Here is a 23,175-nt window from a genome sequence, read left to right as displayed (position 1 = left end):
CAGGCGTCGAGTGTGAGGCTGCCTTCCACAGAGCCTGAGGCGGGAGCGCTGCTGTGGGTAAGGAGCAGCGCCGGGGCGGGCCGACCCTTTACAATGGGAGGGGAGGGTTTCTTAACTTCCTAGGTGTCAATTAGTGTCAACAAAAAGCTTTTATGCTTCTTAGATGCTTGCTTTTGTAAGACCTTTCCAAAGCAAATTATCCATTATCCACAGCCGTTTGTTCTTGTTTGTTTTTAATCTGTATGCTTTATAACCTTCCTTGTGGAAAAGCTTATTTATATATTCATTATGAACAGAAGCTCTGAGCAAAACTTGGTCAAAATGCAAAACAATTCTTCTAAATAGTTTCCAGACAGTAAATTCTGGGTATTTGCAGAAGTTACACTGCTGGATGTTTATAAGCACAAACCAATTTCTTTGGAGTCCATATTTTGCTTCTTGCAACAGAACTTTAACAGCACTTAATGAAGCTAATAAGCCAGTATTAGCTGGTAGAACACGAGTAATTTAATCTTGAATACAGCAGTAACAAATATACAAAACTATCTACCTAAGGTTTGGCTTCACCTTTTCGTCTGTCTCATCTGCAGCGCCGTCCGCAACACGTCGGACAACCAAATTATACGGCTCTTCCTCCGCTGTGTCGTCATCCGACTTCTGATCCTCCTCCAGAGCCCACCTGCAATGTTTGCTTCCCACGGAGCTGACAGGGCAGCGCTCAGCATCCATCCCCGCGGGGCTGCCCTGCAGGTTGGTCTCAGTCAGACACTTGTGGCACAGCCTGTAGCGCCGCGTTCCCTGCTGCACAACGCAGCCCGTCTGCTCGCTCACCTGGCGCTTGCACTTCCTGCAGACGAGCTTGCCAGCTTGATGTATCTAAAGGGGTTTAGAATTGGACGTGTCAGTGTTCATCCAATAACACTACGGTCAAAAACAAACACATCACTGAGTCACTCAAAGAAGCAAAGTCTGCCAACTTCAGTGAGTGAAGCTGTGCTGGTTGCAGCAGTGGCTGAGCAGCGGCACCAACAGACCCTCGTGCTTCTTTCCCCAGGCCCCCCGCGCTGCCGTACCGTCATGAAGTGGTTCCGCAGGTGCTCCAGCCGGGTGAACCTCTTCCCACACGCCTCACACGGGTACGGCCGCTCCCCGGTGTGGCACCGCAGGTGACGCTTCAGGTCCGCGCGGCGCTTCACGGTGTGTGTGCAGAACGGGCACTTGAACCGCATGCGAGGTAAGTCTGCAATGAGGAGCACAGGTCATGCATCAAACCACAGCGGCTTCTCAGAGCAGTTTTGTTATTTCTGAGCTTAAATGAGCAGCAGTTTGTTTGTCCTTTGGGTTGTCACTCAACAGGAAAAATCCAAACCTATAATCCCCCCCACACCCCAACACTACTAATTGTTCACTGAATATATTCGGTATTTGATGGTGCATTCTTTCTTACTCTGTGTACTTTTTAGATATAGTATGATCATAAACATGTAAGTGCATCATACATTGTCACCAGCCTCTTTCAGCAGCTAGTGCTTCATAACTATTGACCATCCCTGTGGTATATTAGGATGTGTATCATCATAAACTTGTGCTGTTATAATGAGCTCCGTTCAGCTCTGTTTGGGGCCAAATCATCAGGCAGGTCTTATTTGAAGCTCACACAGCACCTGGGTCAGGCTCGGATTCTAATCCTCATGCCTCGTTCTGGCTTTAGAGCCTCACGCTCTGTTAGGCACTACAGCAGAGCAGACCAAGGGAACAACAAACATCATGGAGAGCCTTAGGAAATTCTCCCATCTCGCTTCCTCTAAATAACAACAAACTGTGCAAAATCAAATGTACTTTTTACCTTCATTCCAACTACTCATTACACCTAAAACTGTGGGCACTGAGCTGTACAGTTCTTCTGCCTTTAATTCCATGAGCTCAGAAGTTTGTGACAGTTCTTCCAGTTGAGCAACAGACCACCTCTTGGGTGTCCCTTCTGATTCGGGATTATAGCCATCATCACCGTGACCAACGTCATTCTCGGCATCAAATTCAGCCTCCTCTTTAGCTCGAGAGCTGTGGTTGCAGTCTGATGCATTACAACCCTCAGCCCGCTCAGCTTTGTTTGCTTTGCACTGCACAAACTCACGTGTCTGGGACAGCCCTAAGTGCTTTCGGCGCTTCCTGGCCGAGCCCTGCTTTCTGCCCCTCTTTGAGAGCTGCGTTTCCGCCCGCTGAAGGATCACCTGTGAGGACAGATAAGTGCTGTAACTGCTCCAGGAATTTTCGCTCACCACATTGGCCTTTTCATCTGGAACGCAATAGGAGCGCCTTGGGTTGCTCTTTGCTTTCCTCCTTGAGCGATAAAGCGAAGCGTGAGCAGGCTCACCGGCTGTGCTTTTGGCCGACAGGCTCAGGTAGTGATCCTTCTCCTTCTCATTAATATCCAGAGACGACTTAATGAATGTCTTGCAGACGTTAAGAATGTCTGTCATCTGCAGGTAGCTGGCTGCAGACATCACTTCTATCACGTTCTGACCCGTTAAGGGCAATATTCCCGAGTACACGAAGTCCAGGATAACCATAAACGTCTCTGGAGAGAAGACCTCGAAAGTCGCGACAGTCGGCTGGCTCGTGTCCTTGGAGCTCTGCGAAAGGAGCATCTTGAAGTACCCGCTGCTGGCAAACAGCACATTGCGGTGCGCCCTGAACACCTGCCCCTCCACCAGGATGCTGCAGTCACAGAACAGGTCCTGCTTCCGCTGCTCGTTCAGCTGCTCCAGGAGGTGAAACTGGTGGGACGAAATCTCCATCCCAATAGGGGATCAGCGGGGAGTCCTCCTCTACAGCAAAAAACAAACACGATTGTGACGACGAAAAATGAAACAAATGGTACTGAATCCTATTTTAATGGATGAGCCCCGTGTTTAAGGATCCGAAAGCTCTGCATGTTGTAACATACCTAACATAGCTAAGACTCTATACACATCTCAGCGCCATACAGTAACAGACCACAGGAAATTAACTGTGAAAGAGCTGAAATGATTCTTCCGCACGAATACCGGGTGCTATAATACAGGACTGCAGCCTCGAACGGTAACGGTTCAGAGACCAGCACAGGGGAACGCGGAGCAGCGCCCTCGGCCGCCGTCCCGAGCCGCGCGCTGCCTTCGGCTCGGCTCGGCTACAGGCAGGGCGCGCCGCCCGCTCCGCCCGCCGTCCCGGAGCCCCGGCTCCGCTCTCCCCGCCCCGCCGCCCGCTGCCGGGCGCTCGGCGTGGCCCGAGCCGCCCCCGGTCCCGCCGCCCGCGCCGGCTCCGCTCGGCGGAGTCCCCCGCGCGCCCCTCCGCGGCCCCGCTCTCCGCGCACCCGCCGCCCGCTCCCGCGCAGCCCTTTGTTGCCGCGCCCGGCTTCTCGCCGCCGCGCCCGGGGCTGCAAATGGCGCCCGCGCGGCGCTGCCGGGGCTCCGCGGCCCGCCCGGCTCCCGGCGGCGGCTCCCGGCACGGCCGGCCCGCGGGCTGCGGATCCCGGCGGTGTCCCGCCTGCAGCCCCAAGCACGGGCTCCCTCCGCCCCGGCCGTCACTCACCGCCGGGGTTCCGCGGGCGGCTGCCGCTCGCTCGGCCGCGATGGACGGGCAGGCGGAGGATGCGGGGTTCCCGGCTCCAGTCGGGGCACACTCCGAAGCCCGAGCGGGAGAGAAACAAAAGGTATTTATTTGCTGACGTGGGCGTTGGACAGAGACGCCCGAGGGCTGGGGACACAATTAAAGGGGCAACGCACCGATTGCAGGCACAGCCCAGCAGCTTCCTCCGCCTGACCGCCCTGCAGCCTTCGCTGCCTTCCTCTCTCACGCCCACACGCCGTGCGGGAGGCCGCTATCTTAGCGCATATACACTGCACCGCTATTGTTAGCGGCTGGATAGCTTTCGTATATGGAAGGAAGGCGCCACCTGAATGGGAAATATTTGTAGTTCTGTAGAGTAGGATATATTTCTTTATTCAATAGGAGCATTTTTGTAACAGGAAAGTCTTGTATTCAAACAGCGGAGGACATCCAAAACCAAAGGACTGCAAATGGGTGTGCGCTGTTATGCTCAGGCATGCAAATTGAAAGTGATCCCGGCATCCAGACACTGACACCCATTCGGCTGTAGTTGCAGCTGGTCAGGCATTTTTGAGCTTTGGAAAGGTCAAATTGAATAATAAGTGGAGCTGAAGATCTGGTGCTGTTTGCCCCATTCAGAATATCTGAAGTTCAAAGGCAGGTGCTTTTGCCAACTACAAAACCAAAGCACGAGAAATGATGACACTGTCATGGCTGAGGCATGGAAGGCTTTGACAGTGACCAAATGCTTCAGGGAAGAAATGCTGTCATGTATTCCGTAACAGGTTTATACGTAACAGAAAAGGGTTTTGTACAAGCCTTTAGTGAAAATGAAGAAATCAATGAGAAGGATCCCAAAGTCCTGGAGGATGGAATGTTTAAGAGCCAGGAGGAAAGAAAGAATCCAGCGTGTAACAGGGTCGGTACCTGACAGCCCCCTTCTGCAGGGACTTGTGGTGCTCGTAACTATTTTCACAGCTCACAATAAATGGATGGTTTTGCCTTTTTTTCTCCTATCTGGAGCAGCGTATATCCCAAACGGGACAATGATACGTACAGAGTTTGAAAGGTTTGTTCATTTGGAGCTTTTTTTGTGGGGTTTATATGGTTTATATTAGCCAATGTTAGCAGAATTCAAAGCAGTTCTGTACAGCCTTCTTCAGCATCTAAGGATACAATGAAGTGTCTTTTGTGTGAGTTGGCAGAGTTCTAAAAGCAATATTCAGATCCATTCCGGGACAGTGAATTAAGTTCTTGGTAACAGCCCATTATGGTCTTTGCTTTCCCTTTTTGGAAAAAAAACTGTTATTTCTGCTAATGAATGGCAGGTGGTCCTTACAGGAGCGTGAAGGCGGCGATCACAAGATGCAATGCAAGGAGATTAAAAGAAAATAAAACAGCGTTATTTTAATTTAGAGGAAAACAAACAAAATATATGATTGGATACGTAAAATGAAGAGCATGGAAGATATAAGGCACTTAACATTCATCTTGTTTTGTAATACAAAAACAAGGAAACAACAACTTAAAGTAAAGCGGGAGATGTAAAATGGTCATCTTTTTAAATACAAAACGTAACTGAGCTGTGGGCTCTGCTCCAGGCTTATAAGATACTTTAAAAATGACTACAAGCATTCAGGGATGGCGTTGAGAATAATAAAGATGTATAAGAGCAATGAAACCCTGCTTCACCAGGGCAAGTCCGTCATTCTTTTGCCTGTACTTAATGTCTTCTTATGGGCAGATTGTTCCATTTGCCCCTTGTAGCCACTTCATGTCTTTTTTTTCCCCTAAAGAATCCAGTCCCACTATTCTTAGATGTACAATACCTAATTAAATTGGGTATTGATCCAGAAATCCCTTTGCTTCTAGAAACTCCCTGAAGTATACAGGAATTAATAGTGTCATCTTTGCTGTTCGCAGTTAAGGTTTCAGGCCTGGATTGGCACAGTTTTCCCCTTCATCCAGGCCAAATACAAGCAGGGATTTCCTATGCAGCTTTCCAGCCGTGCTGCCCCAGGCCTGTGGCAATACGAGGCGTTTTTGTCACTGAAATGCTGCACTCGGTCGTGTCAAAGCTCATCCCAATGGCCTCAGCTCAGCAATGCAGCCCATCCACATCCCTCCGTCAGACTCCATCTCCTTGTCCACGTCATCAGTAAAGGTACTAAACAGGGCTGGCCTCAACACCAACCCCTGGGGAGCACTGCTGGCTGCCAGCTGGATGGCACTCCATTCACCACCACTCTAGGCCTGGCCATCCAGGCAGCTTTTCACCCAGTGAAGAGTGCACCTCTCCCAGCCACGGGCTGCAGCTCCTCCGCAGTGCTGTGGGAGATGGAGCCAAAGGCTTTGCTGAAGTCCAGGTAGATTACATCCACAGATATTTGTATTAAGACAAAGTACTGTACAAATGGCTATAAAAACACATCTCAGACTGAATTCCCTGTTTTCAGAGGGAATAAATTTTACAAGAAAATGCTTTTCCAGTTACATGCTAAACATTTTTATATGCTTTTTCTTAATTCTTTGCCTAGCTTTCCTAATCACAATATAATATGAAGACTTAATGAAATTTCATGGAAAATTATCTTTATTTCTGAATGCTGAAGAGTAATTTACACCGGTGTGCAGCTTTTTTAAGCATTTAGACCTTACCTCTTTGAAAGAGGTTTTGAGAAGAGACTCACTGTACCGTAAAACCTCGTCCTTGTACTTCAGCCTCTGGGATCAGCCGTTACTCCATCGAAGGGCGCATTATTTCTAATGAAGCAAAGTATGGGTATTTCGATAGCAAAACTCAGGATGGACTCAATGATATGTCCATGAACACATGCAAGTCTGGGCCTGTCCAAGAGAAACCAGCAGGTCTCTGCAGGCTGGTGGAGGGCTCACGGGCAAGACAGGATTTCCACGTAAAAGGAATTCCATGCACTCGTGTTTGTCTCACAACTACCTAATATTTGGCTTTACTTCCTTCTCCTCTGCTTCATCCTCACTGTCATCAACCTGCTGGATGACCAGGTCAGACGACCCGTCCTCCACGATCTCCACATCGGATTTGTTGTCTTCCCCATAGTGCCACCTGGAATCCTTATCTCCGTCTGCTGGAAATTCAAGGGGCGCTTCAGCCTCCAAGTCAATGCGGATGCTGTCAATGCCAGCTTCAGCCAGGCACTCGTTGCAGAGCCTGTAGCGCCTGGTCCCCTCCTGCACCACCTGTCCCGTCAGCTCAGTCACGTGGCGTTTACACTTCCTGCAGATAAGCTTACAGGCCTGATGAATCTGGAAAATTGAGAGGAATCCATGTATATGGTATCAGAGAGGAAGCGTTTTATGATAAAAAGTAAAGCTAGAGTGACATCAAATGTTGGCATTAACTCATTCTGAGCAGCAGTCAGACATTAATCATGAAACATCCACAGGAGCTCCAGGTGTGCACTTCATCCCTATTGCAGAACTCACGCAGTGCAATGCCTTTGTGAGCCAACAAAGAAACTCATCCTCTTTCATTGGAATTATGCTCCAAATGGACTTAAGCAAAACCAAGTTAATTATCTACTCCCTCTTCTTTGCGGGAGTCAATGCATCAACCAGACAGGCTGGCACTGTGTTTAATCACACTGAGACAGATTCACACATCAAGTGAAGCTCACAGTTACCAACAATACGTACAGTGCGGAAATGGCTGCTGAGGTGATCCAGCCTGCTGAACCTCTTCCCACACGCCTCACACGGGTACGGCCGCTCTCCTGTGTGGCACCGGAGGTGACGCTTCAGGTCTGCTTTTCTTTTCACCATGTGGGTGCAGAATGGGCACTTGAACCTCATCCTGGGTAGATCATCTGCTAGGAAACAGTTTGATTTTTAAAAGAAGTCGTAACATACCCCTCATTTAGTTACTCCAGTTACAGAAAGCAACAGAAACAGAATAGAAAATCGCTTCTATTTAATAAACACTGTAGGTCTTTTCAGATACAGCTCTTGTGTAAATTACAACATCGAGGGAAAAGGAGCGGGCTATCAGCAACATTAAAGTGAGCATAAGAAACCAAACTGATCGTGACTGTGTAGCTCTTAGACACAGAGAATATGTACTTTGAAAAGCTAAACTTCACTTATTCATCATTCTCCAGGAGCTGATCTCAGCTTTCCAAGCCTACAGCTCAGGAAAACACAAAGCCCTTCCGGTAAATGCTCGCTCCTTCAGCACTGTGTGTTTCTCACTGACACAGCAGGCAGCATGGAGACTCCCTCCTACCTTCAGCCCAGCCGCCCATCACACCTACAATGGAGGGCATGCTGGGGTACTGCTCGTCCGCTTTGGGAGACTTGGATTTGCTGGAAGGACGGGGCGAGTCGCGCTCCTGCTGCGACACGGCTGAGCGCCTGGAGATCACGTCGGAGCCCTGGCCGTACTGAAACCCCACGTGAGGAGATTCCGCTTCTGTCTCAATCTGAACCTGGTCCTCAGACTGAGGAATGTGGCCAGCAGGCTCAGCAGCCCTGTCCTCGAGTTTGCTCGATTTATAGTGAGGAATGTCAGCAGGTTGCTGCAGTCCCGGGTGCCGGGATTTCTTTATGGAATCCTGCCTTTGGTCATGCTTGGACAGCTGCTGCTGCGTGCTTCTTTGGGAAGCTGGATAGTAGTTGAAGTTGCTCCAAGCGTTTCCCCTCATACACGTCCCTTGGTCTGGGTTTAGGTGTGGATGTGGGGGGCTGCTTTCTGCCCTCCAGCCCGCGCCGTACAGGCACGGCTGCTCCCCGCCATTGGAATTCACCTCCTTGTCTGAGAGGCTGAAGTAGCGATCCTTCTCCTTCTCACTGATGTCCAGGGACGACTTGATGAACGTTTTACACACACTGATAACGTCGGTCATCTGCAGGTAGCTGGCGGCCGACATGACCTCGATGACGTTCTGACCGGTGAGAGACAGTTTGCCCGAATACACAAAGTCCAGAATAACTGTAAAAGTGTCCGGAGAAAATGCCTGGAAGGTGGCAGTGGTGGGTTGAGTCATTTCCTTGGAGCTCTGCGAAAGGAGCATCTTGAAGTACCCGCTGCTGGCAAACAGCACATTGCGGTGCGCCTTGAACACCTGCCCCTCCACCAGGATGCTGCAGTCACAGAACAGGTCCTGTCTGCGCTGCTCATTGAGCTGCTCCAGGAGGTGAAACTGGTGGGACGAAATCTCCATCCCAAACCAGATGTGCTGTGCTCTATGAAACAAAGGAATTAAAACAAATTACAATCTTGACTTCCATGCTGAGCAACTCGCCAAGGATGGCAGACCCGATTTTACGGATATGCTGAAAAATAATCTTATGTAAACACACAAATATATTTAAATTACAAAACCCAAATATCCACAACTGCGCGTTGCAGTTCGAAAAGGATGCAATGAGTCCAGCTAAGGCTGTATCTGCTATTTGGCAGCGATGTCAGAGCTCCAACTGGGAGCAACCGCATCCTCAGGATGGGGGGGTGAGAGACGCGCCGGCAGCCGTTCAGCCCTCAGCCGTTCACCGTCACGGCGAGGAGACCGCCAGCAGCTGCAGCCTCTTTCCGTGCACGGGCTGCCGTTACCGCACCGCCCGGCTCCGGCAGGGCTCGAATCCATCCCCGCCCGAGGGACCACAAATGGGAACTCGGCGACCGGGCGGCTCCGGCCGCATCCCTCCCGGCCCGGGCTGCCCCGGCATTGGCCGCCGCCGCCGCCACTCGACGCGCCCCGCCCGCATTGGCCGCTCGGCCGCCGGCAGCCCGGTTCGCCCGGCGGCGCTGGGCCCGCCCGCCAAGGCGCGGAGCCGCCGCCCGGGATGCCGCGCTGTCGCCCCGGGGGCCGCCGCCACCGCTCCCGGCGCGGGGAACGCGGAGCAGCGCCCTCGGCCGCCGTCCCGAGCCGCGCGCTGCCTTCGGCTCGGCTCGGCTACAGGCAGGGCGCGCCGCCCGCTCCGCCCGCCGTCCCGGAGCCCCGGCTCCGCTCTCCCCGCCCCGCCGCCCGCTGCCGGGCGCTCGGCGTGGCCCGAGCCGCTCCCGGTCCCGCCGCCCGCGCCGGCTCCGCTCGGCGGAGTCCCCCGCGCGCCCCTCCGCGGCCCCGCTCTCCGCGCACCCGCCGCCCGCTCCCGCGCAGCCCTTTGTTGCCGCGCCCGGCTTCTCGCCGCCGCGCCCGGGGCTGCAAATGGCGCCCGCGCGGCGCTGCCGGGGCTCCGCGGCCCGCCCGGCTCCCGGCGGCGGCTCCCGGCACGGCCGGCCCGCGGGCTGCGGATCCCGGCGGTGTCCCGCCTGCAGCCCCGCGCACGGGCTCCCTCCGCCCCGGCCGTCACTCACCGCCGGGGTTCCGCGGGCGGCTGCCGCTCGCTCGGCCGCGATGGACGGGCAGGCGGAGGATGCGGGGTTCCCAGCTCCAGTCGGGACACGCTCCGCGCCCCGTTCCCGCAGCCCCGAGCCCTGGAAGCCCGAGCGGGAGAGAAACAAAAGGTATTTGCTGACGTGGGCGTTGGACAGAGACGCCCGAGGGCTGGGGACACAATTAAAGGGGCAACGCACCGATTGCAGGCACAGCCCAGCAGCTTCCTCCGCCTGACCGCCCTGCAGCCTTCGCCGCCTTCCTCTCTCACGCCCACACGCCGTCCGGGAGGGGGTGCGATGCCCCGGTTGTTTCCTTCTCACACCTTTATGTATAACACGGGCCCAGATGACCCAAATCCTTCCTTAACGTATCTGCAGCTTCCCTAGGAGGAGATGAAGTATCTTTTCTTCACATCTCGGTTGTCTTTGGAAAAAAAAGCATAACTCCCACAATCCTGCTACCTCAGCCTCTCGCCTTCTCTCGCTCGAAGTTTGATATCCTTCGCCATCCTCTTCTTACCACCAGCGTCTTTTCTCTCTAGACACTCCACTTACTTGTTAAAAGCATTCCTTCTCCCGTGGGAGCCGCTCTGCCTTAGCTCTATCCTCGCTGTCCTTTTAGCCTTCCCTTGCATAAACTTCAGACATTCCATCTTGAAACAATTTACGTTCCTTTCCCCGCCATAGCAAAAGCAGGAAGGTATCGAAAGGCTTTTTCCTCCCACAGTTACACTCTCACAGTCTCTCCTGTCTTCACATTCAATTTACGTCCATTTATGTCGGATCATTGTATTTCCCCAGTTTCATTCCCCTTTTTAATAAACTTCTGTAGTTTTCTCAGTTCTGCCTCCTTTCAAATTTTGCTGTTCAGGCCACACTTAAAACCCTTCATTCTGCCTATTGTGAAATACTGCTCTGTTCCTGACTGGCTCACATGGATCGTTCTGGAACATGAGAAAGTGTCTCAAATTTACCCAGCATTTCACATGGATTTCTTCACCATTCAGGACAATGGTGTTAATTATCGACCAGAAACATTTGAATCTGATGCATCCACAGCTGACCAGCTCCTTCCAGCCCTCCAACACTGCATCACCTGTGAGTGCCACACAGTTTATTTTGATGTACATCCAAGTCAGCACGGTGTGTCGGCTGAAGCACTAACAAGGCCAGCCCAGCAGTCGGTAGCAGCCCTCTTCACCCTCACCATTCCCCTTCCACGGGAATCCAACACTACTACTTAGTTCAACTAAGCAGCACCACTTTTGTATATGACATCCTACATGATGTTTTTCTCCCCACTTCCATGTCCCAAATATTTCTTGTACTGAAAAATTCCTTCTATAAGGAACAGATTGTGGGTATTTGTTCTGCACGACCCAGCTGACACTGCACAAACCAGGTGCTTTCCTGGCGTACCAGAGGGCCCTGAGCTCAGCGGTTTTATCAGTGCAAGCAGGAGTTTAAGGGTTCTCCACCTGCCAGAAAGAGGTAATAGAATTTTAAAACTAGGAGAAAAATGCAGTGATATCTCGAGTAAACGAATCAGCTTTTTAAACCTGTTACGAGTGCTCAGAATACTCAGAATACTTCAGGAAACGCCCAGAAATTCACCCAGTTCAGCTGGGAACAGCCGTGGAACAGACTGTGGGTTTGCTCAGGCACCAGGACTGGTTTCACCCTGTGCTGCACAGCAGCACATCACAGACATTATGCTCTGCACTTCTACATTCCAGTTACTGTTCCCAGCCAAGAAAGTTCCACTTGAAGTTGAGATACAGCTTGGAGAGTTTATCCAATGGAAGTAAACTTAGCAGCTGTGTGGAGGAGGTGCTTCCAGCAGCCACAGGAGGGCTGCTGCAGATGCAAGGCTGAGTCTGCTTTATAGAGAATGACTTTTAGAAGTCACTGCTAGTGCTGATACAAACGCTGCTAACACCTGTACTGCTGTCACCAGGTTTGGGCAGGAAATCCGAATTTGGAGCAGCCCACCTGGGTTACTGGGCCGATGTGCTGCCGGGCACAGCAGGGAACGGAACTGCTGGGAGCACATTAGAGGGCGCTGTGAAGTTAGACCAAAAAATCTTTAATGTCAATAAAACATTTTAATGATTAAAAATCCCCATTGCAGCGGCTTTGGAAACGTGAATAATTTTCAGGCTTCTCCGAAAGAAAAAATGTATAAAAGTAAAGAACCTGATAAAATAAAAGTGACCATATTTCACTGTAAGAAACAAGAGGGGAAGAAGGAAGGACGGCGCTGTGCTGTCAGTTGACAGCATGCTTTGAATTCTTCCTGAGAATCTCATCCTTCCTGGAGTGTGTCAGCAGAAATGGATGTGTTCACAATTGCAACACACCTGAATCTCAATCCGGATCCCCTCCGACTCATTGGGTTACCTTTCCAATGCTTACAAAGTAATAACAATAATAAAAGCCAAAGCAACCCTCTGAGAGTTTTATTTTCTAGACAATCAGAACGCTCCAGAATGCTCCAAGATCCACAAATATACTTCAGTCACTTCTACAGGTAAGATTTATGAGAATTCGTCACTTAAAGTAGGCCAAAGGACTCCAGTTATGAAACTGCCGTACAAAACATCAGTGATGACATGACCACATCTGCAAGATTTACAAGGTCTTGCACCAACAGGCAGAACGCACTATGGAGAGCAGTGCAGCACGTATTCCTTCAGTGACAGTGCAATTGTGTGCCAAGGATGCTAAAACGTGCTCCCAAACAAAGCCCTGACATGGAGCTACAGCTGGGAAATCTGCAGTCTGCGTGGCCTTTAAAAACTTTGAGATTACAGTAGAAATGAGTTTTGTAGAACCATTTTTCATTAAGCACCACATGAATGTTTTATAACAGCTACATCGCTTCCGCAGAGCTTGTGCAGGCTGCAATTACAGCGGAAGGTTTCAGGAAAACACCAAAAATCGGGGTGGGAAGCACAGCAAACACTGACATGAACATTTGGGCACAAGAACGTGGATCAACTCCATCCGCTTCCACTGAATACAAGAGCTGAAGGACTCAGCTGAAAACAAAGCAGCACAACATGACAGATCAACAGGAAACATCGATTCTGGTGCTCACTTTCGATCTGGAACGCAAACAGCACAGCCCCACCCCTACTCAGAGTCACACAAACCATAGCACAGCTCCGTTCTCTACGCACAAGACACAAGAACAACCTCTAAGACCAAAGAAAGCAGATAGCAGTAAAATTGCTGAAGGTCTCTGCAGTTATTCCCGCAGCTTTTACTACAGACTTTCACAAGAGCTTCACTTTCCCTCCTCTGAACACCTTTCAGTTTCAGAGTTGGCCGCGCTGCTGCTCAGCACAGCTCAGTGGGACAGGATCACCTCCTGACAGCTCCACCGCAGCGCAGCAGCCACACCACGCTCAGCTGATCCCAGCTCTCGTTGCCTCTACCAATATTTACAATGACTTGGCGTCGTCGTGCTAGAAGGACCAGTCTGGCTGCGCTGGGATGCCTGGTCACTACGTGTCATTGCAGGTCCCTATTTACATTCTCATCTCACTTTCATTAGTGAGCTAATCTCCTAACAAACACAGATAATGTCCCTTTTTGGGTGTCCGTACTCACAGAAATCCTTCCAATATCAGATAATCAGATATCAAAAGAATACGTTGTATGTACTTAACAAAAACAGAACAGCAATTCAAAATGCTGGTGCTCATAGGCTGCAGGTGGCATTTCCAAATATGCTGTCACCATTTACAAGGCAACGTTTTGTTCTGATTTCCAGAAGTGCTTCAGACCTAAAACTCCAGCCAAATTGTCAGAGGAGCTCAGCTCCAAGTTATAGAAAATAAATGTAGAACCTTCACGTAGAGGTGGGAGGAATTGCTGTTCATCAGCCATGTCTGGTTACAGCCTTCTGATCTTCAGCTAGAAAGACTCGTGTGCAAATTTGCCTTTTCCTTTGACATGAACAAAACTACCTGTGCTCGGAACAGCTTAAGCCAAAACTGCTCGTGACTAAGTGACATCAAGGACACACCTGAAGAGCTGCAGTCTGAGCTCTTGAAAGACAGATGGAGTAAAAACAATTTGGAAAGAGAAACTTGTTCTCTAAATACTTGTAAGTTAAGGATATGTGAAATGTGTTTATTCTTATTTTATGCTTTCATCAGCAGCATATTTTTGTTATCCTGACACACCTGCCCTGGTTTCCTGGTCACAGTAAGTCTATGAAAAGACGCAAGGTTTACAGTTTAGATAATGCTGTCCTAATGCAGAGAGATCACAACTTTGTTTAGAAAAGTCCAAAGTAAGGATGAAAGCCACATTTCTTCTAATTGAATCTTCAGAGAGACGATGGTGCCCCTTTCAGACCAGGGGTTAAGGAACACGACGTCATTATTTGAAGAAACCCGTGATCAAAACAACAGCGGTTCTGCCGACAGAACACCGCCTCCTCCTCCAACCCAGGAGGCAGAGACACAGCCAGAGACTGCTCAGATAAAACCCCTGTGAACCTCAGGCAGATCCTTCACAGAATTCTGGTGCACAGCACTGAAAACTTAAATGTGTTAAGAATTTGAATTCTTCCCATTCTTCTAATAAAAAAAAGAATAATAATTTAAAAAAAAAACAAAACCAAAACCAAACCAGCTCAGTGTCACCAGCTGGATAAATACAAAGTTTTCTGCTGCAGACCAACCACTGTCAGAGAGAGACTTTCAGTCCTCCCCACCTCCTCCCATTGCTACGTAAGTGTTTCTCGGTCTGCTAAGCTCCTGTGGACTTCCTGCTTGTCCTCAGCATCATCATCTTCAGCGGGATCGTTCTCCTCCCCAGACTCCACGTATATGGGCCAGTCATTATCCGTATCACCCTTCTCCTGGCCCTCTGATGGTGGCTCCATCAGACTGAGGTTAATGGGCATCGAGTCCTCATGCGTGGTGGTCACACAAGTGCAGCTGTCACACAAGCCGAAGCGCCGTAATCCTTGAGACAGGCTGCTTGTGAATGTTCTCCTGCAACCCTTACAGATAATTGGCTTGTTGGATCGATGCACCTGAAGTTAAAAATAAAACACTGTGGTAACAAAAGCAATCCGTAGCTTTGGCTATTTCTAGGGTGCTGGATTGCCCCTGTTCCTAAAACAAACATCTCAAGTTAAGCTACGGGGCAGCAACTCTACCACATCTCCAGCAACAGAAATCTGGGGCTACGTAAGGACTAACAAATCAAATATTAGTTCCTTAAACTTCTCATTAACAAAGCTTACCTCACATTGGCAACAATCTTTGTCCAAGATGTTCTGGGAAACGTGCTCAGGGAACAACAAACTCGGTCTGCCTTAAGAATTCCCCAATAATCCTCCACACTTACACTCAAAGCGTGACTGCGGAGGTGCTCCTGCCGAGTGAAGCGCTTCCCACACGTCTCACAGGGGTAGGGCCGCTCGCCCGTGTGGGAGCGGATGTGTCGCTTCAGGATTCCCTTCTGTTTAGCCGTGTAGGGACAGAACGGGCATTTGTGAAGCTTGATGGGCACAACCAACACATCACCTTTAGGAAAAGAACAAGGCATTGCATTAGGCAGCTCAGCAACGGTAGCTACGTTGGCTTCTTGTCCCCGCCGTAACTCTGAGTCAGGACAGTTCACTTTCCACTCTTTTTGTACTTGGTTTACCTGGAATTTCTGTGTTGTGCAATTGCAAAAACCTCTGATCCAAAGACTTAAGGGATGGGAAATAAGTAAGCAAACTGTGATAGAAGCTCTCACCTCACAACACGCCACAAACCACAGGCATGATGTTGTGGCTGCACGCTGGTCTGTAACTTTACTCTTTTGTTGACACTAAGACTGGATTTGTGACCACCAGAGTTATGACCTAAAAGCATTGGGAGAATATAATGCTTTTTTGGTTTTAAGATCATACTTGAATACTTGAACCAGAAACAACACGAAAGGGAGAGCTTGCTATCCAGAACAGAACATTCCATGAAAGATCATGGACCATTCAACAAGGTCCCAACTGAGACCATTTAGAGGGTCGCCAACACTGCGCTCCGGAACCTGTTTCAAAGAGACTGCGGAACCTATTCCAAATACTTACCTTCCAAGTGCTGCACTGAACAAATGAGTACAGCTTTCATTTGAAGTCCAGAACAACAGTTTATTTCACTATGGCATAACATTCAGCAACGCATTCCTGAACAAGAGAGAGTAACAGAGGTCACACGACCAAGCGGTTTCCTCACCAATCACGACTGACCCTCAGTCCTCTCACCTGTGTCCTCACCGTACCAGTCGCTGTGAATGTCCATCATGGAGCTCATGGCCACCCCTGCGTCCTCTGGCCTGCCCTCAAAGCCCCGAACAAAGTGATGAACGACGTCATCCTTCCTCTGAGCCGAGCTGTTGCGCAACAAAGCCTCCAGGAACTGCTTCATGTGGAAGTTATTGCAAGCCAGGTCCATCGCCTGCCCGCCGTGCAGCCCCTCGTCCGCCTGTTCCAGAGACAACGCAGTCGGGAACTGCTGCAGCCGCCCACCCACGTCCACCTCCACCTCGTCAAACTCCACCTTGGGTTGCACCCCCTTGGGCAGGGAGGAGTTGGCGTCATCCGGGGAGACGCTGCCCCCGAGCTCCCTCACCCCCAGCTCCAGGGGGTGGCAGCTGCTGCACTCCCCGCACGGAGGGTCGCTCTGGCATTCCTGCATCCTCTCCTTCTCCCGCAGGGCCGAGCTGCAGCTCTGCTCCTTGCTGCTGTGCGAGGGGCCTTCCCTGGCCGCGCCTCCGCTGCCGCTGTCGGCCTGGTAGAAGGCGGCCTCCCTCTCGATCTTCCTGCAGATGTCCAGGGAGGACCTGATGTAGGTCTTGCAGAAGTTGACCACGTCCGTCATCTGCAGGTAGCTGGCTGCAGACATCACCTCGATGACGTTCTCCCCGCAGAGATCCAGCTTCCCGGAGTAAAGGAAATCCAGGATGACGGAGAAGGCCTCCGACGTGACGATGTCCAGGGAGGCGGTGCTGTGCCGCCCGCTGTCCTGTATGTAATGGATCAGCAGGGCCCTGAAGTAGCCGCTGTTGGCGAACAGGATGTTTTTGTGCGCTTTGAAGATCCTGCCCTCCACGATGATGCTGCAGTCGCAGAAGAAGTCCCGCTTGCGCTGCTCGTTGAGCTCCCCCAGGAGCTTCGCGTAGTACGACTGCATCTCCATGGCCGCGGCTGCTGCGGGCGGAGGGAACCGTCAGAAGGAACCGAACGCGGAACCGCAGAGCGGATCCCTCCCAGCACGACACGACACGACACGACACGACACGACACGACCGGCAGCCCAGCCCAGCCCAGCCCAGCCCAGCCCAGCCCAGCCCAGCCCCGCTCGCCGCCCCGCTCACCGCCCCACGCCGCTCGCCGCCCCGCCGGGCCCTCCCGGAAACAGGAAGTGGCGCTCCCGGAAGTCCGCCCCTCCGCGGAAGGCAGGACAGAGGTGAGGGGTCGGTAAATATTGGTGACGTCACGCCGCCAAGATGGCGGAAGGGTGAGAGCGGCGTTACGGCGCAGGGAGCGCGCCGGGCCGGGCGGGGTCGGGCCGTGGGGGCGGAGGGTGGGGAGCGGGGCTGGGGTCAGTCCCGGGGTCAGTCCCGGCTGATGTGCGCGTCCCTTGGCAGGGAGGACGCGGGCTGGTGGCGGAGCTGGCTGCAGCAGAGCTACCAGGCCGTCAAGGAGAAGGTAAAGCGGCCCCGGGGAACGGCCGGGAGCGGGGCGGGGGCGGCTGCGGCGGGGGAGCCGGGATCGGCAGCTCCCGGAGCCGGGCGGTTTGTGCCCACAGCGTCGCGTCCTGATGTGCAACTTCTGCGTGTGACGGCGCTGCTCATGTTAATGATACGGGGCTCGTTGTGGGGCTTCTCCACACCTGTTTTTCTTCCGCTGCTTTTCAATTTTTGACTTAAAAATCCTCTGACCTGTTTTGGTTGTGGCTGTTTCCCGTTGTTCTGATCGCTGCAGTTTTACCCCTTGCACATTTGGGGTAAAGGCGCCTTGTGCTTCATTTCTGTGAGTGTGAGACGTTCCCAGAGCTACCACAGCCTTCATAGAGACCAAAAGGTCAGTCGGGCTGTTCGTTGTCTTCCTGCAGTCCACAGAAGCTTTAGAATTCATGAAGCGGGACCTGGCTGAGTTCACTCAAGTTGTGCAGCATGACACGGCCTGCACGATCGCTGCTACGGCCAGCGTGGTCAAGGACAGACTGGCAGTGAGTATCGAAGCAGTTCAGGGTTGCTGCTGTAGAAAGCAGAACGGGGTGAATAAAAGACGTACCTGAATCTGGCACATCCCTCCTGCCCCTGAGGACACAATCCTCCCTTGTAGGTTTAATGCTGAATGGGATTTTCACACTGTAATGTTGAAGAAGCTTTGGGGATCAGTGAGGGAAGCTCACCAGTGCTTTCTTGCTGCCTGCGTGCTGTGCAGGCAGGTTATTGGCAGCGTCACCAAGGTGTGACGTCAGACCCTTGCACAAGGTGTCAGCTTTGCTGTTTCTGTGCCAGGCTCTGAGCTCCCCTCAGTGCCCAGGCTCTGTTTCCAAACAACCCACTGTGAAGGACAACCTGCCCCACCACCACCTGGGGACAGTGGCTGCCACCACACCCTTTGCCCAGCCCTGGCCATAAGTCGTCTCAGCACATTTTTAGAGGGAGAGAAATCCTGCTTCAGGCACTGCTCCTTACAACTGTGTCACTGTGCTTCTTCAAGAGGACAGAAGCTTCTGGTGCGACTGAAAAGGTGAGGAAGGGGATCTCTGACTTCCTGGGTGTCATCTCGGACACTTTTGCTCCCTCACCAGACAAGACCATCGACTGCGATGTCATAACATTGATGGCAACGCCCACAGGTAGCACAGAGCCCTATGACAGTGTGAAGGTGAGCGTCCCCGCTCTGAGCTTCCCCTTAGCACTGATCCTTAAGCCTGTCCTGCTGTTACCCCTCTACTGACGGCTCTTCCACACATGTGTTCTCCAGGCTCGCCTCTACAGCCTCCAGTCAGACCCAGCCACCTACTGCAATGAACCTGATGGTACGGAGCCCTGGCAGCTCTGCTGAGGAAAGCTGGCCTGGTGTGGGGTTTCTCTGCTTTGACTGCACAGTGCTTGTGAATCCCCTTCCACTTGTGTGGGGTTTGATGCCACACGAAGGAGGTGTTCTCATCTCAGGGCTGCATGTCTTGTTGTCCTCCTGCCTTTCCTTGCCTGATGGTTGCTCACCTCATCTCGCCTGGAGCATCTTTCCAAAGAAGCTTCCTGAAACTCTGTGCCTTGTTTATGCCAAAGGTTGTTGTCTCTCTTGTCCTGTGCAGGCCCTACTGAGCTTCTTGAAGCCTGGCTTTCCCAGTTTAGCTTGGAAGAGAAGAAAGGGGAGATCGCAGAACTGCTGGCAACCAGCCCTTCCATCCGAGCTCTCTACACTAAAATGGTACAACCTTTATTACTGTAGCAGAAAAAAGTTCTGACCTGGGATGATCCCCACCTGAGGAGCTGGTGGCAGAAAGGAGAGTAGTTGCACGGCAGTGTTGTGTTCTGCCCCTGCTTGTTTTTCATGGTCCTGGATCTGTTCCTCTGTAGCTGTGTGTGTCTGAGCATCTGTTGGTGTGAGCCTCGTGCTTTGTTCCAGGTCTGTGTGCCTGGTGATGCTGGTGCCTTGTGCAGGTTGCAGTGGTTCCTGGAAGGCTCATGGCCTTACCCTTCTGTGCTGTTCCCAGGTCCCTGCGGCTGTCTCCCATTTGGAGTTCTGGCAACGCTACTTCTATAAAGTGCATCGCCTGCAGCAGGTAGGTTGGGTTTCTCTCACTGTGTGGGCACTCCAGCCAGAGCAAACTGAAGAGGGAGAAGGTTCTTTTGTGGGGCAGCAGGGCTGGGCTGCCTTCTGTGTCCCTGATGGTGCTGATGTTCCTGGGGAAAGAAAGGTCTGGGACATGAGCAGCTGCTGATGCTGAGTTCCCTGCAGGATGAAGTCCGGAGGGAGGCTCTGAAGCAGCGCGCGGAGCAGAGCATTCACCAAGAGGAGCCAGGCTGGGAAGAGGATGAAGGTGGGTCAGATGGAGGAGGGGGTGTGTGGGCAGCCTTGTGCAGATGTCAGCAGTCTGTGTTAGAGAAGGTGGCAGCTCCTCCTTGCTCCCACCAGGTCGGCTCCTGGCCCAGCTTTATCCAAAACTGTTGTGCTGTCAGTTGCTGCCGCACTTGCTGAAACATCTCTCGCTTCTCTTCTGCCTTCTTACAGAGGAATTCTTGGGGATGTCACCCCTGCCTTGTGCAAACGTGAAGTTTCCACAGGCAGCAGAGAAAGCACCGGCTCCTGCAGCCCTGGAGGGAAGCCACCCCTCTGTTCACAAGGGACCCTCAGAGGAAAGCTGGGCCATCCTCCCTCCTGAGCTGGCCCCAGCAGAGAGAAGCCCCTCTGAGAGCAGCGAGAGCGTCTCCCTTGTGACTCAGATTGCAAACCCTGCCTCTGTGCCTGCTGTGCAGCTACAGACTGGAGCGCAGCCGTCTGGGGACAGGGAGCTCTCCCAGAGGCTGCTGGAGGCCACCTCAGAGGAGCAGAGCCAGCTGCCAAAGCCCCCTGAGCCGGGGCGTCCCTCTGTGCCTGCCCAGGAGCCAGCAGCGTGCTCAGAGCAACCGGCTGTGACCGGGCACAAAGAGGTGGAGAGCAAAGCCCAAGGCAGGACAGAGACTCTGAAGGAAGAAGGACCAACAGATCTCCGGATCTTTGAGCTGAACTCTGACAGTGGGAAATCCACCCCTTCCAACAACGGCAAGAAAGGTGTGTGTGCACCAGAGCCAGGCCTGGAAACCTGCTGTGTGGCAGCTTGTGGGGAAGGGGCTCAGAGTCGGAATGGAAAGCAGGTGTGGGCTCTTGGGCTTGGAGCTCTGATGCTGGGCATGCAGACAATGGGGTCAGTTGGGCGTTTCTGACAAAACATTAAGGCTGGGGAACAGCCATCATTGACCTATGGAGAGATTTTCTGCTGTGCAGATCTCTGTCCTGGCCCATCGCTCCCTGAATTGCTGCCTAGAACGTATCAAAAGTCAAGTGCAGATTCTTTGCTTTTGTGACAGTGAAGGGAAGAGAAATCAGTGTGTCTGCTGAGCAGGGCAGCTTTTGCTTTGGCCAGAATGCCTGGAGAGCAAATGCAGCCCGGGTGACTCAGCTGCAGTGTTTGTGGTTCCAGGTTCCAGCACCGATATCAGCGAGGACTGGGAAAAGGACTTTGATTTGGATATGACTGAAGAGGAGGTGCAGCTGGCGCTGTCGAAGGTGGAGGTGTCTGGGGAGGTGAGTTGGAGGCGGCGATCCCAGGGAGCACCAACGTTTCATCAGCTCTGAGGGGACGGGGGCAGGATCAGCTGGAGCAGAGTGGCTCCGAGATGAGCTCGGTGAGGAAGGGCTGGCTGACATCCCTGTTGTGCGGATGTGGAGCTGGTGGTTGTGCCAGACGTGTGTGCCCCGGGCAGGAGGATTTCTCAGCAGATGGCTGCTGAGTCGCAGAATGTATTGAGGGATGTTATGCTTGTTTGCAGCTGGAAGATGAAGAGTGGGAAGACTGGGAATAAAGCAACAGCTTCCAGCTTACCACAGGCCCGTTTCCACCATCGAATGTGAATTAAACCACAGACCGGCTGTTCCTTTGTGTGTAACTGTGCTGGGGATCGCAGCGCGTGGCTGGAGGAGTTTGGCTCCTGCTGAATCCTGCGGGCAACTCAAACGACCCCTTCGGAGCCGGAGGAGGGGGGAAGAAGCAGGAATTTGCTCGTACACTTAAAGCTACTGGGGAGCTCGTCTGCTCAGGAGGTCTGAGAGAGCGGCGAGGCCAAAACTGGCAGCCCCAGCAGTGCCTGGTGGTGGCAGATGCGGTGCGGGCTGAGTGGGCGCTTGGGCAGCTGGTGTGTGTGTGTGTGTATCTGTGTGCAGCAGCTCGGAGCTTCCCGGGTGCTGCTCCCACTCGCTCTCTGAGCTGCTGGCCCATTATCCCCAATGCGGGTTGTGGCTGGGCCGGGGGTGCTGAGCAGAGATCCCACCTGCTGTCACACTTGTTGCTGCAATGGAAGGTGGTTGGCTTTTGGCTTTGGCCCGAAGCTGGGCTGCGCTGGAAGGAGCTGAACTCCCTGCCAAACCCTGCGCTTCTGCCTGGCTTTTTGTCTCGGAAGCTTCTTCTAATGGGAACTCCTGTCTCCTGCAGCAAGAGCAGCGGCTCCTCTAAGAGCAAAGGTCCCTCCGCAGCTTCCACAGCTGCGCTGCCTTTCTCTGCTGCGTTTTGTTTTGTGTACTTTGGTTACGTTCTCCAAGCTGAGCGCTCCTGGCTTGCTGCTCCCTGAGCTCTTCCTGGGTGGGCGCTGCTTTGGCTCAGCCTGGAGCAGCACCGAGCTGTAATGGTGCCCTTTGCAGAGCTGCAGCCCTCGGGCTGCCCTCAGCTCCTTTGGTTTCCTTCACTCGAGCTCCTGCAGCTGCTTGCAATGCTTCCTTCGGCCCCATTGCCCCTTTCTGGGGCAGTTCACTCTTAATGCCATGGATTGGAGGTTGCCCTAACGGGGCCGTTTGGCCTTTTGGGAGGTGGTTTGATACCTTTGCTCTTCTGCCCCTTCCTTGGCTGCTTCATCGGAGCTGTGGGTTTCGTTTCTGGGTTGCATTAGTGTAGGTGCTCTTGGAAAACTTGATATTCCCCCCCCCCATCTGGGGACATTTAAATGCAGCCACGTGTGTGTGGGTTGGTGGCGCTGACCCGAGGCCCATGAGAGCTTGTCTGTGCTGCAGCCCCGTGAGGCGCAGGGAGCAGCTCAGCCCCCACTGAGCACCCAGCAGAGCCTTGAAGGCTGCTCAGCGCTGCCCTCCCTGGGCTCAGGGTGACCCAGGCTGGATGTGGAGCTCTGGGCCGCGCTGCTCTCGTGTCTATTTTCCTTTAGTCCAACTGACCGTCTGGTTGTCTGTGCAATATTGTTTATTCCGCGTCTCCCGGAGCCTTTTCTAGCAGGGGTGGAAAACCAGGAACAATTTAACAGCTGGTAGTTTTGTAACAACGACTTTCTCCAAACCTTTTACAGACTTGCAGTTAACAGCAATTAAAGGAATTCCGCACTCACCACCCGCCTCCTCCTTTCTTTTGCCTGCCCTGGGCTGGGGGCAGCTGCCTCAAGTGAGGAGCAACTGCTTCACGTTTCTGCTTTCCTCCCCTCATCTCAAGGGAAGTTTGCTTATG

The 23,175-nt window shown here is 52.6% G+C and overlaps 4 protein-coding genes across 9 annotated transcripts; 1 reads left to right on the top strand and 3 right to left on the bottom strand.

Moving 5' to 3' along the window:
• Window positions 1-235: 235 nt before the first annotated feature.
• Window positions 236-3,843, bottom strand: LOC140261595 (zinc finger and BTB domain-containing protein 8A-like). 3 transcript variants are annotated; one of them, XM_072355197.1, is made up of 5 exons: window positions 3,571-3,810; window positions 1,847-2,828; window positions 1,074-1,240; window positions 832-876; window positions 236-744 (listed from the first exon to the last, which is right to left on the bottom strand). In XM_072355197.1, exons 2-5 carry the CDS (start codon window positions 2,796-2,798, stop codon window positions 547-549), a joined length of 1,362 nt encoding a protein of 453 aa, XP_072211298.1. In that variant the 5' UTR covers window positions 2,799-2,828; window positions 3,571-3,810; the 3' UTR covers window positions 236-546. The 3 variants fall into 3 exon arrangements, with proteins under 3 accessions (XP_072211298.1, XP_072211297.1, XP_072211296.1); XM_072355196.1 differs by having other exon boundaries at window positions 236-876; window positions 3,571-3,660; window positions 3,765-3,806; XM_072355195.1 differs by having other exon boundaries at window positions 236-876; window positions 3,571-3,843.
• Window positions 3,844-4,796: 953 nt separating this feature from the next.
• Window positions 4,797-10,187, bottom strand: ZBTB8A (zinc finger and BTB domain containing 8A). 2 transcript variants are annotated; one of them, XM_072355199.1, is made up of 5 exons: window positions 10,139-10,187; window positions 9,920-10,039; window positions 7,850-8,808; window positions 7,264-7,436; window positions 4,797-6,873 (listed from the first exon to the last, which is right to left on the bottom strand). In XM_072355199.1, exons 3-5 carry the CDS (start codon window positions 8,784-8,786, stop codon window positions 6,541-6,543), a joined length of 1,443 nt encoding a protein of 480 aa, XP_072211300.1. In that variant the 5' UTR covers window positions 8,787-8,808; window positions 9,920-10,039; window positions 10,139-10,187; the 3' UTR covers window positions 4,797-6,540. The 2 variants fall into 2 exon arrangements, with proteins under 2 accessions (XP_072211300.1, XP_072211301.1); XM_072355200.1 differs by lacking the exon at window positions 10,139-10,187 and having other exon boundaries at window positions 7,264-7,433; window positions 9,920-10,112.
• A 1,828-nt stretch (window positions 10,188-12,015) lies between these two features.
• ZBTB8B (zinc finger and BTB domain containing 8B) lies at window positions 12,016-17,372 on the bottom strand. Of its 3 annotated transcripts, XM_072355203.1 has the most exons (5): window positions 17,327-17,372; window positions 16,510-17,159; window positions 16,215-16,434; window positions 15,311-15,489; window positions 12,390-14,993 (listed from the first exon to the last, which is right to left on the bottom strand). In XM_072355203.1, exons 2-5 carry the CDS (start codon window positions 17,146-17,148, stop codon window positions 14,682-14,684), a joined length of 1,350 nt encoding a protein of 449 aa, XP_072211304.1. In that variant the 5' UTR covers window positions 17,149-17,159; window positions 17,327-17,372; the 3' UTR covers window positions 12,390-14,681. The 3 variants fall into 3 exon arrangements, with proteins under 3 accessions (XP_072211302.1, XP_072211303.1, XP_072211304.1); XM_072355201.1 differs by having other exon boundaries at window positions 12,016-14,993; window positions 16,215-17,159; XM_072355202.1 differs by having other exon boundaries at window positions 12,016-14,993; window positions 16,215-17,156; window positions 17,327-17,362.
• Window positions 17,373-17,428: 56 nt separating this feature from the next.
• BSDC1 (BSD domain containing 1) lies at window positions 17,429-23,059 on the top strand. Its single transcript, XM_072355204.1, has 11 exons — window positions 17,429-17,469; window positions 17,600-17,660; window positions 18,067-18,183; window positions 18,684-18,851; window positions 18,951-19,005; window positions 19,285-19,400; window positions 19,687-19,755; window positions 19,932-20,013; window positions 20,205-20,744; window positions 21,154-21,257; window positions 21,503-23,059. Exons 1-11 carry the CDS (start codon window positions 17,459-17,461, stop codon window positions 21,533-21,535), a joined length of 1,356 nt encoding a protein of 451 aa, XP_072211305.1. The 5' UTR covers window positions 17,429-17,458; the 3' UTR covers window positions 21,536-23,059.
• The last annotated feature ends 116 nt before the right edge of the window (window positions 23,060-23,175 follow it).

Source organism: Excalfactoria chinensis, chromosome 22, assembly GCF_039878825.1.
Source record: "Excalfactoria chinensis isolate bCotChi1 chromosome 22, bCotChi1.hap2, whole genome shotgun sequence".
NCBI lineage: Eukaryota > Metazoa > Chordata > Aves > Galliformes > Phasianidae > Excalfactoria > Excalfactoria chinensis.
Note: the sequence above shows the minus strand (reverse complement) of the source record. Positions and strands in the feature narration are given on the sequence as shown.

Bases quoted from the DNA above. Each gene is read 5' to 3' on its own strand.
- BSDC1 (XM_072355204.1), top strand. The intron at 18,184-18,683 runs GTGAGTATCGAA...TGCTTCTTCAAG, and splicing joins TGGTCAAGGACAGACTGGCA to AGGACAGAAGCTTCTGGTGC. The intron at 19,006-19,284 runs GTACGGAGCCCT...TGTCCTGTGCAG, and splicing joins CTACTGCAATGAACCTGATG to GCCCTACTGAGCTTCTTGAA.
- ZBTB8B (XM_072355201.1), bottom strand. From the start codon at position 17,148: ATGGAGATGCAGTCGTACTACGCGAAGCTCCTGGGGGAGCTCAACGAG. The intron at 15,490-16,214 runs GTGAGAGGACTG...CTTTTCCTAAAG, and splicing joins CTGGTACGGTGAGGACACAG to GTGATGTGTTGGTTGTGCCC. The intron at 14,994-15,310 runs GTAAGTGTGGAG...TTTTAACTTCAG, and splicing joins TCCGCAGTCACGCTTTGAGT to GTGCATCGATCCAACAAGCC.
- LOC140261595 (XM_072355195.1), bottom strand. From the start codon at position 2,798: ATGGAGATTTCGTCCCACCAGTTTCACCTCCTGGAGCAGCTGAACGAG. The intron at 1,241-1,846 runs GTAAAAAGTACA...TCCTCATTGCAG, and splicing joins AATGAGTAGTTGGAATGAAG to ACTTACCTCGCATGCGGTTC. The intron at 877-1,073 runs GTACGGCAGCGC...AAACCCCTTTAG, and splicing joins TGCGGAACCACTTCATGACG to ATACATCAAGCTGGCAAGCT.
- ZBTB8A (XM_072355199.1), bottom strand. From the start codon at position 8,786: ATGGAGATTTCGTCCCACCAGTTTCACCTCCTGGAGCAGCTCAATGAG. The intron at 7,437-7,849 runs GTAGGAGGGAGT...ACTGTTTCCTAG, and splicing joins GATGGGCGGCTGGGCTGAAG to CAGATGATCTACCCAGGATG. The intron at 6,874-7,263 runs GTACGTATTGTT...TCAATTTTCCAG, and splicing joins TCAGCAGCCATTTCCGCACT to ATTCATCAGGCCTGTAAGCT.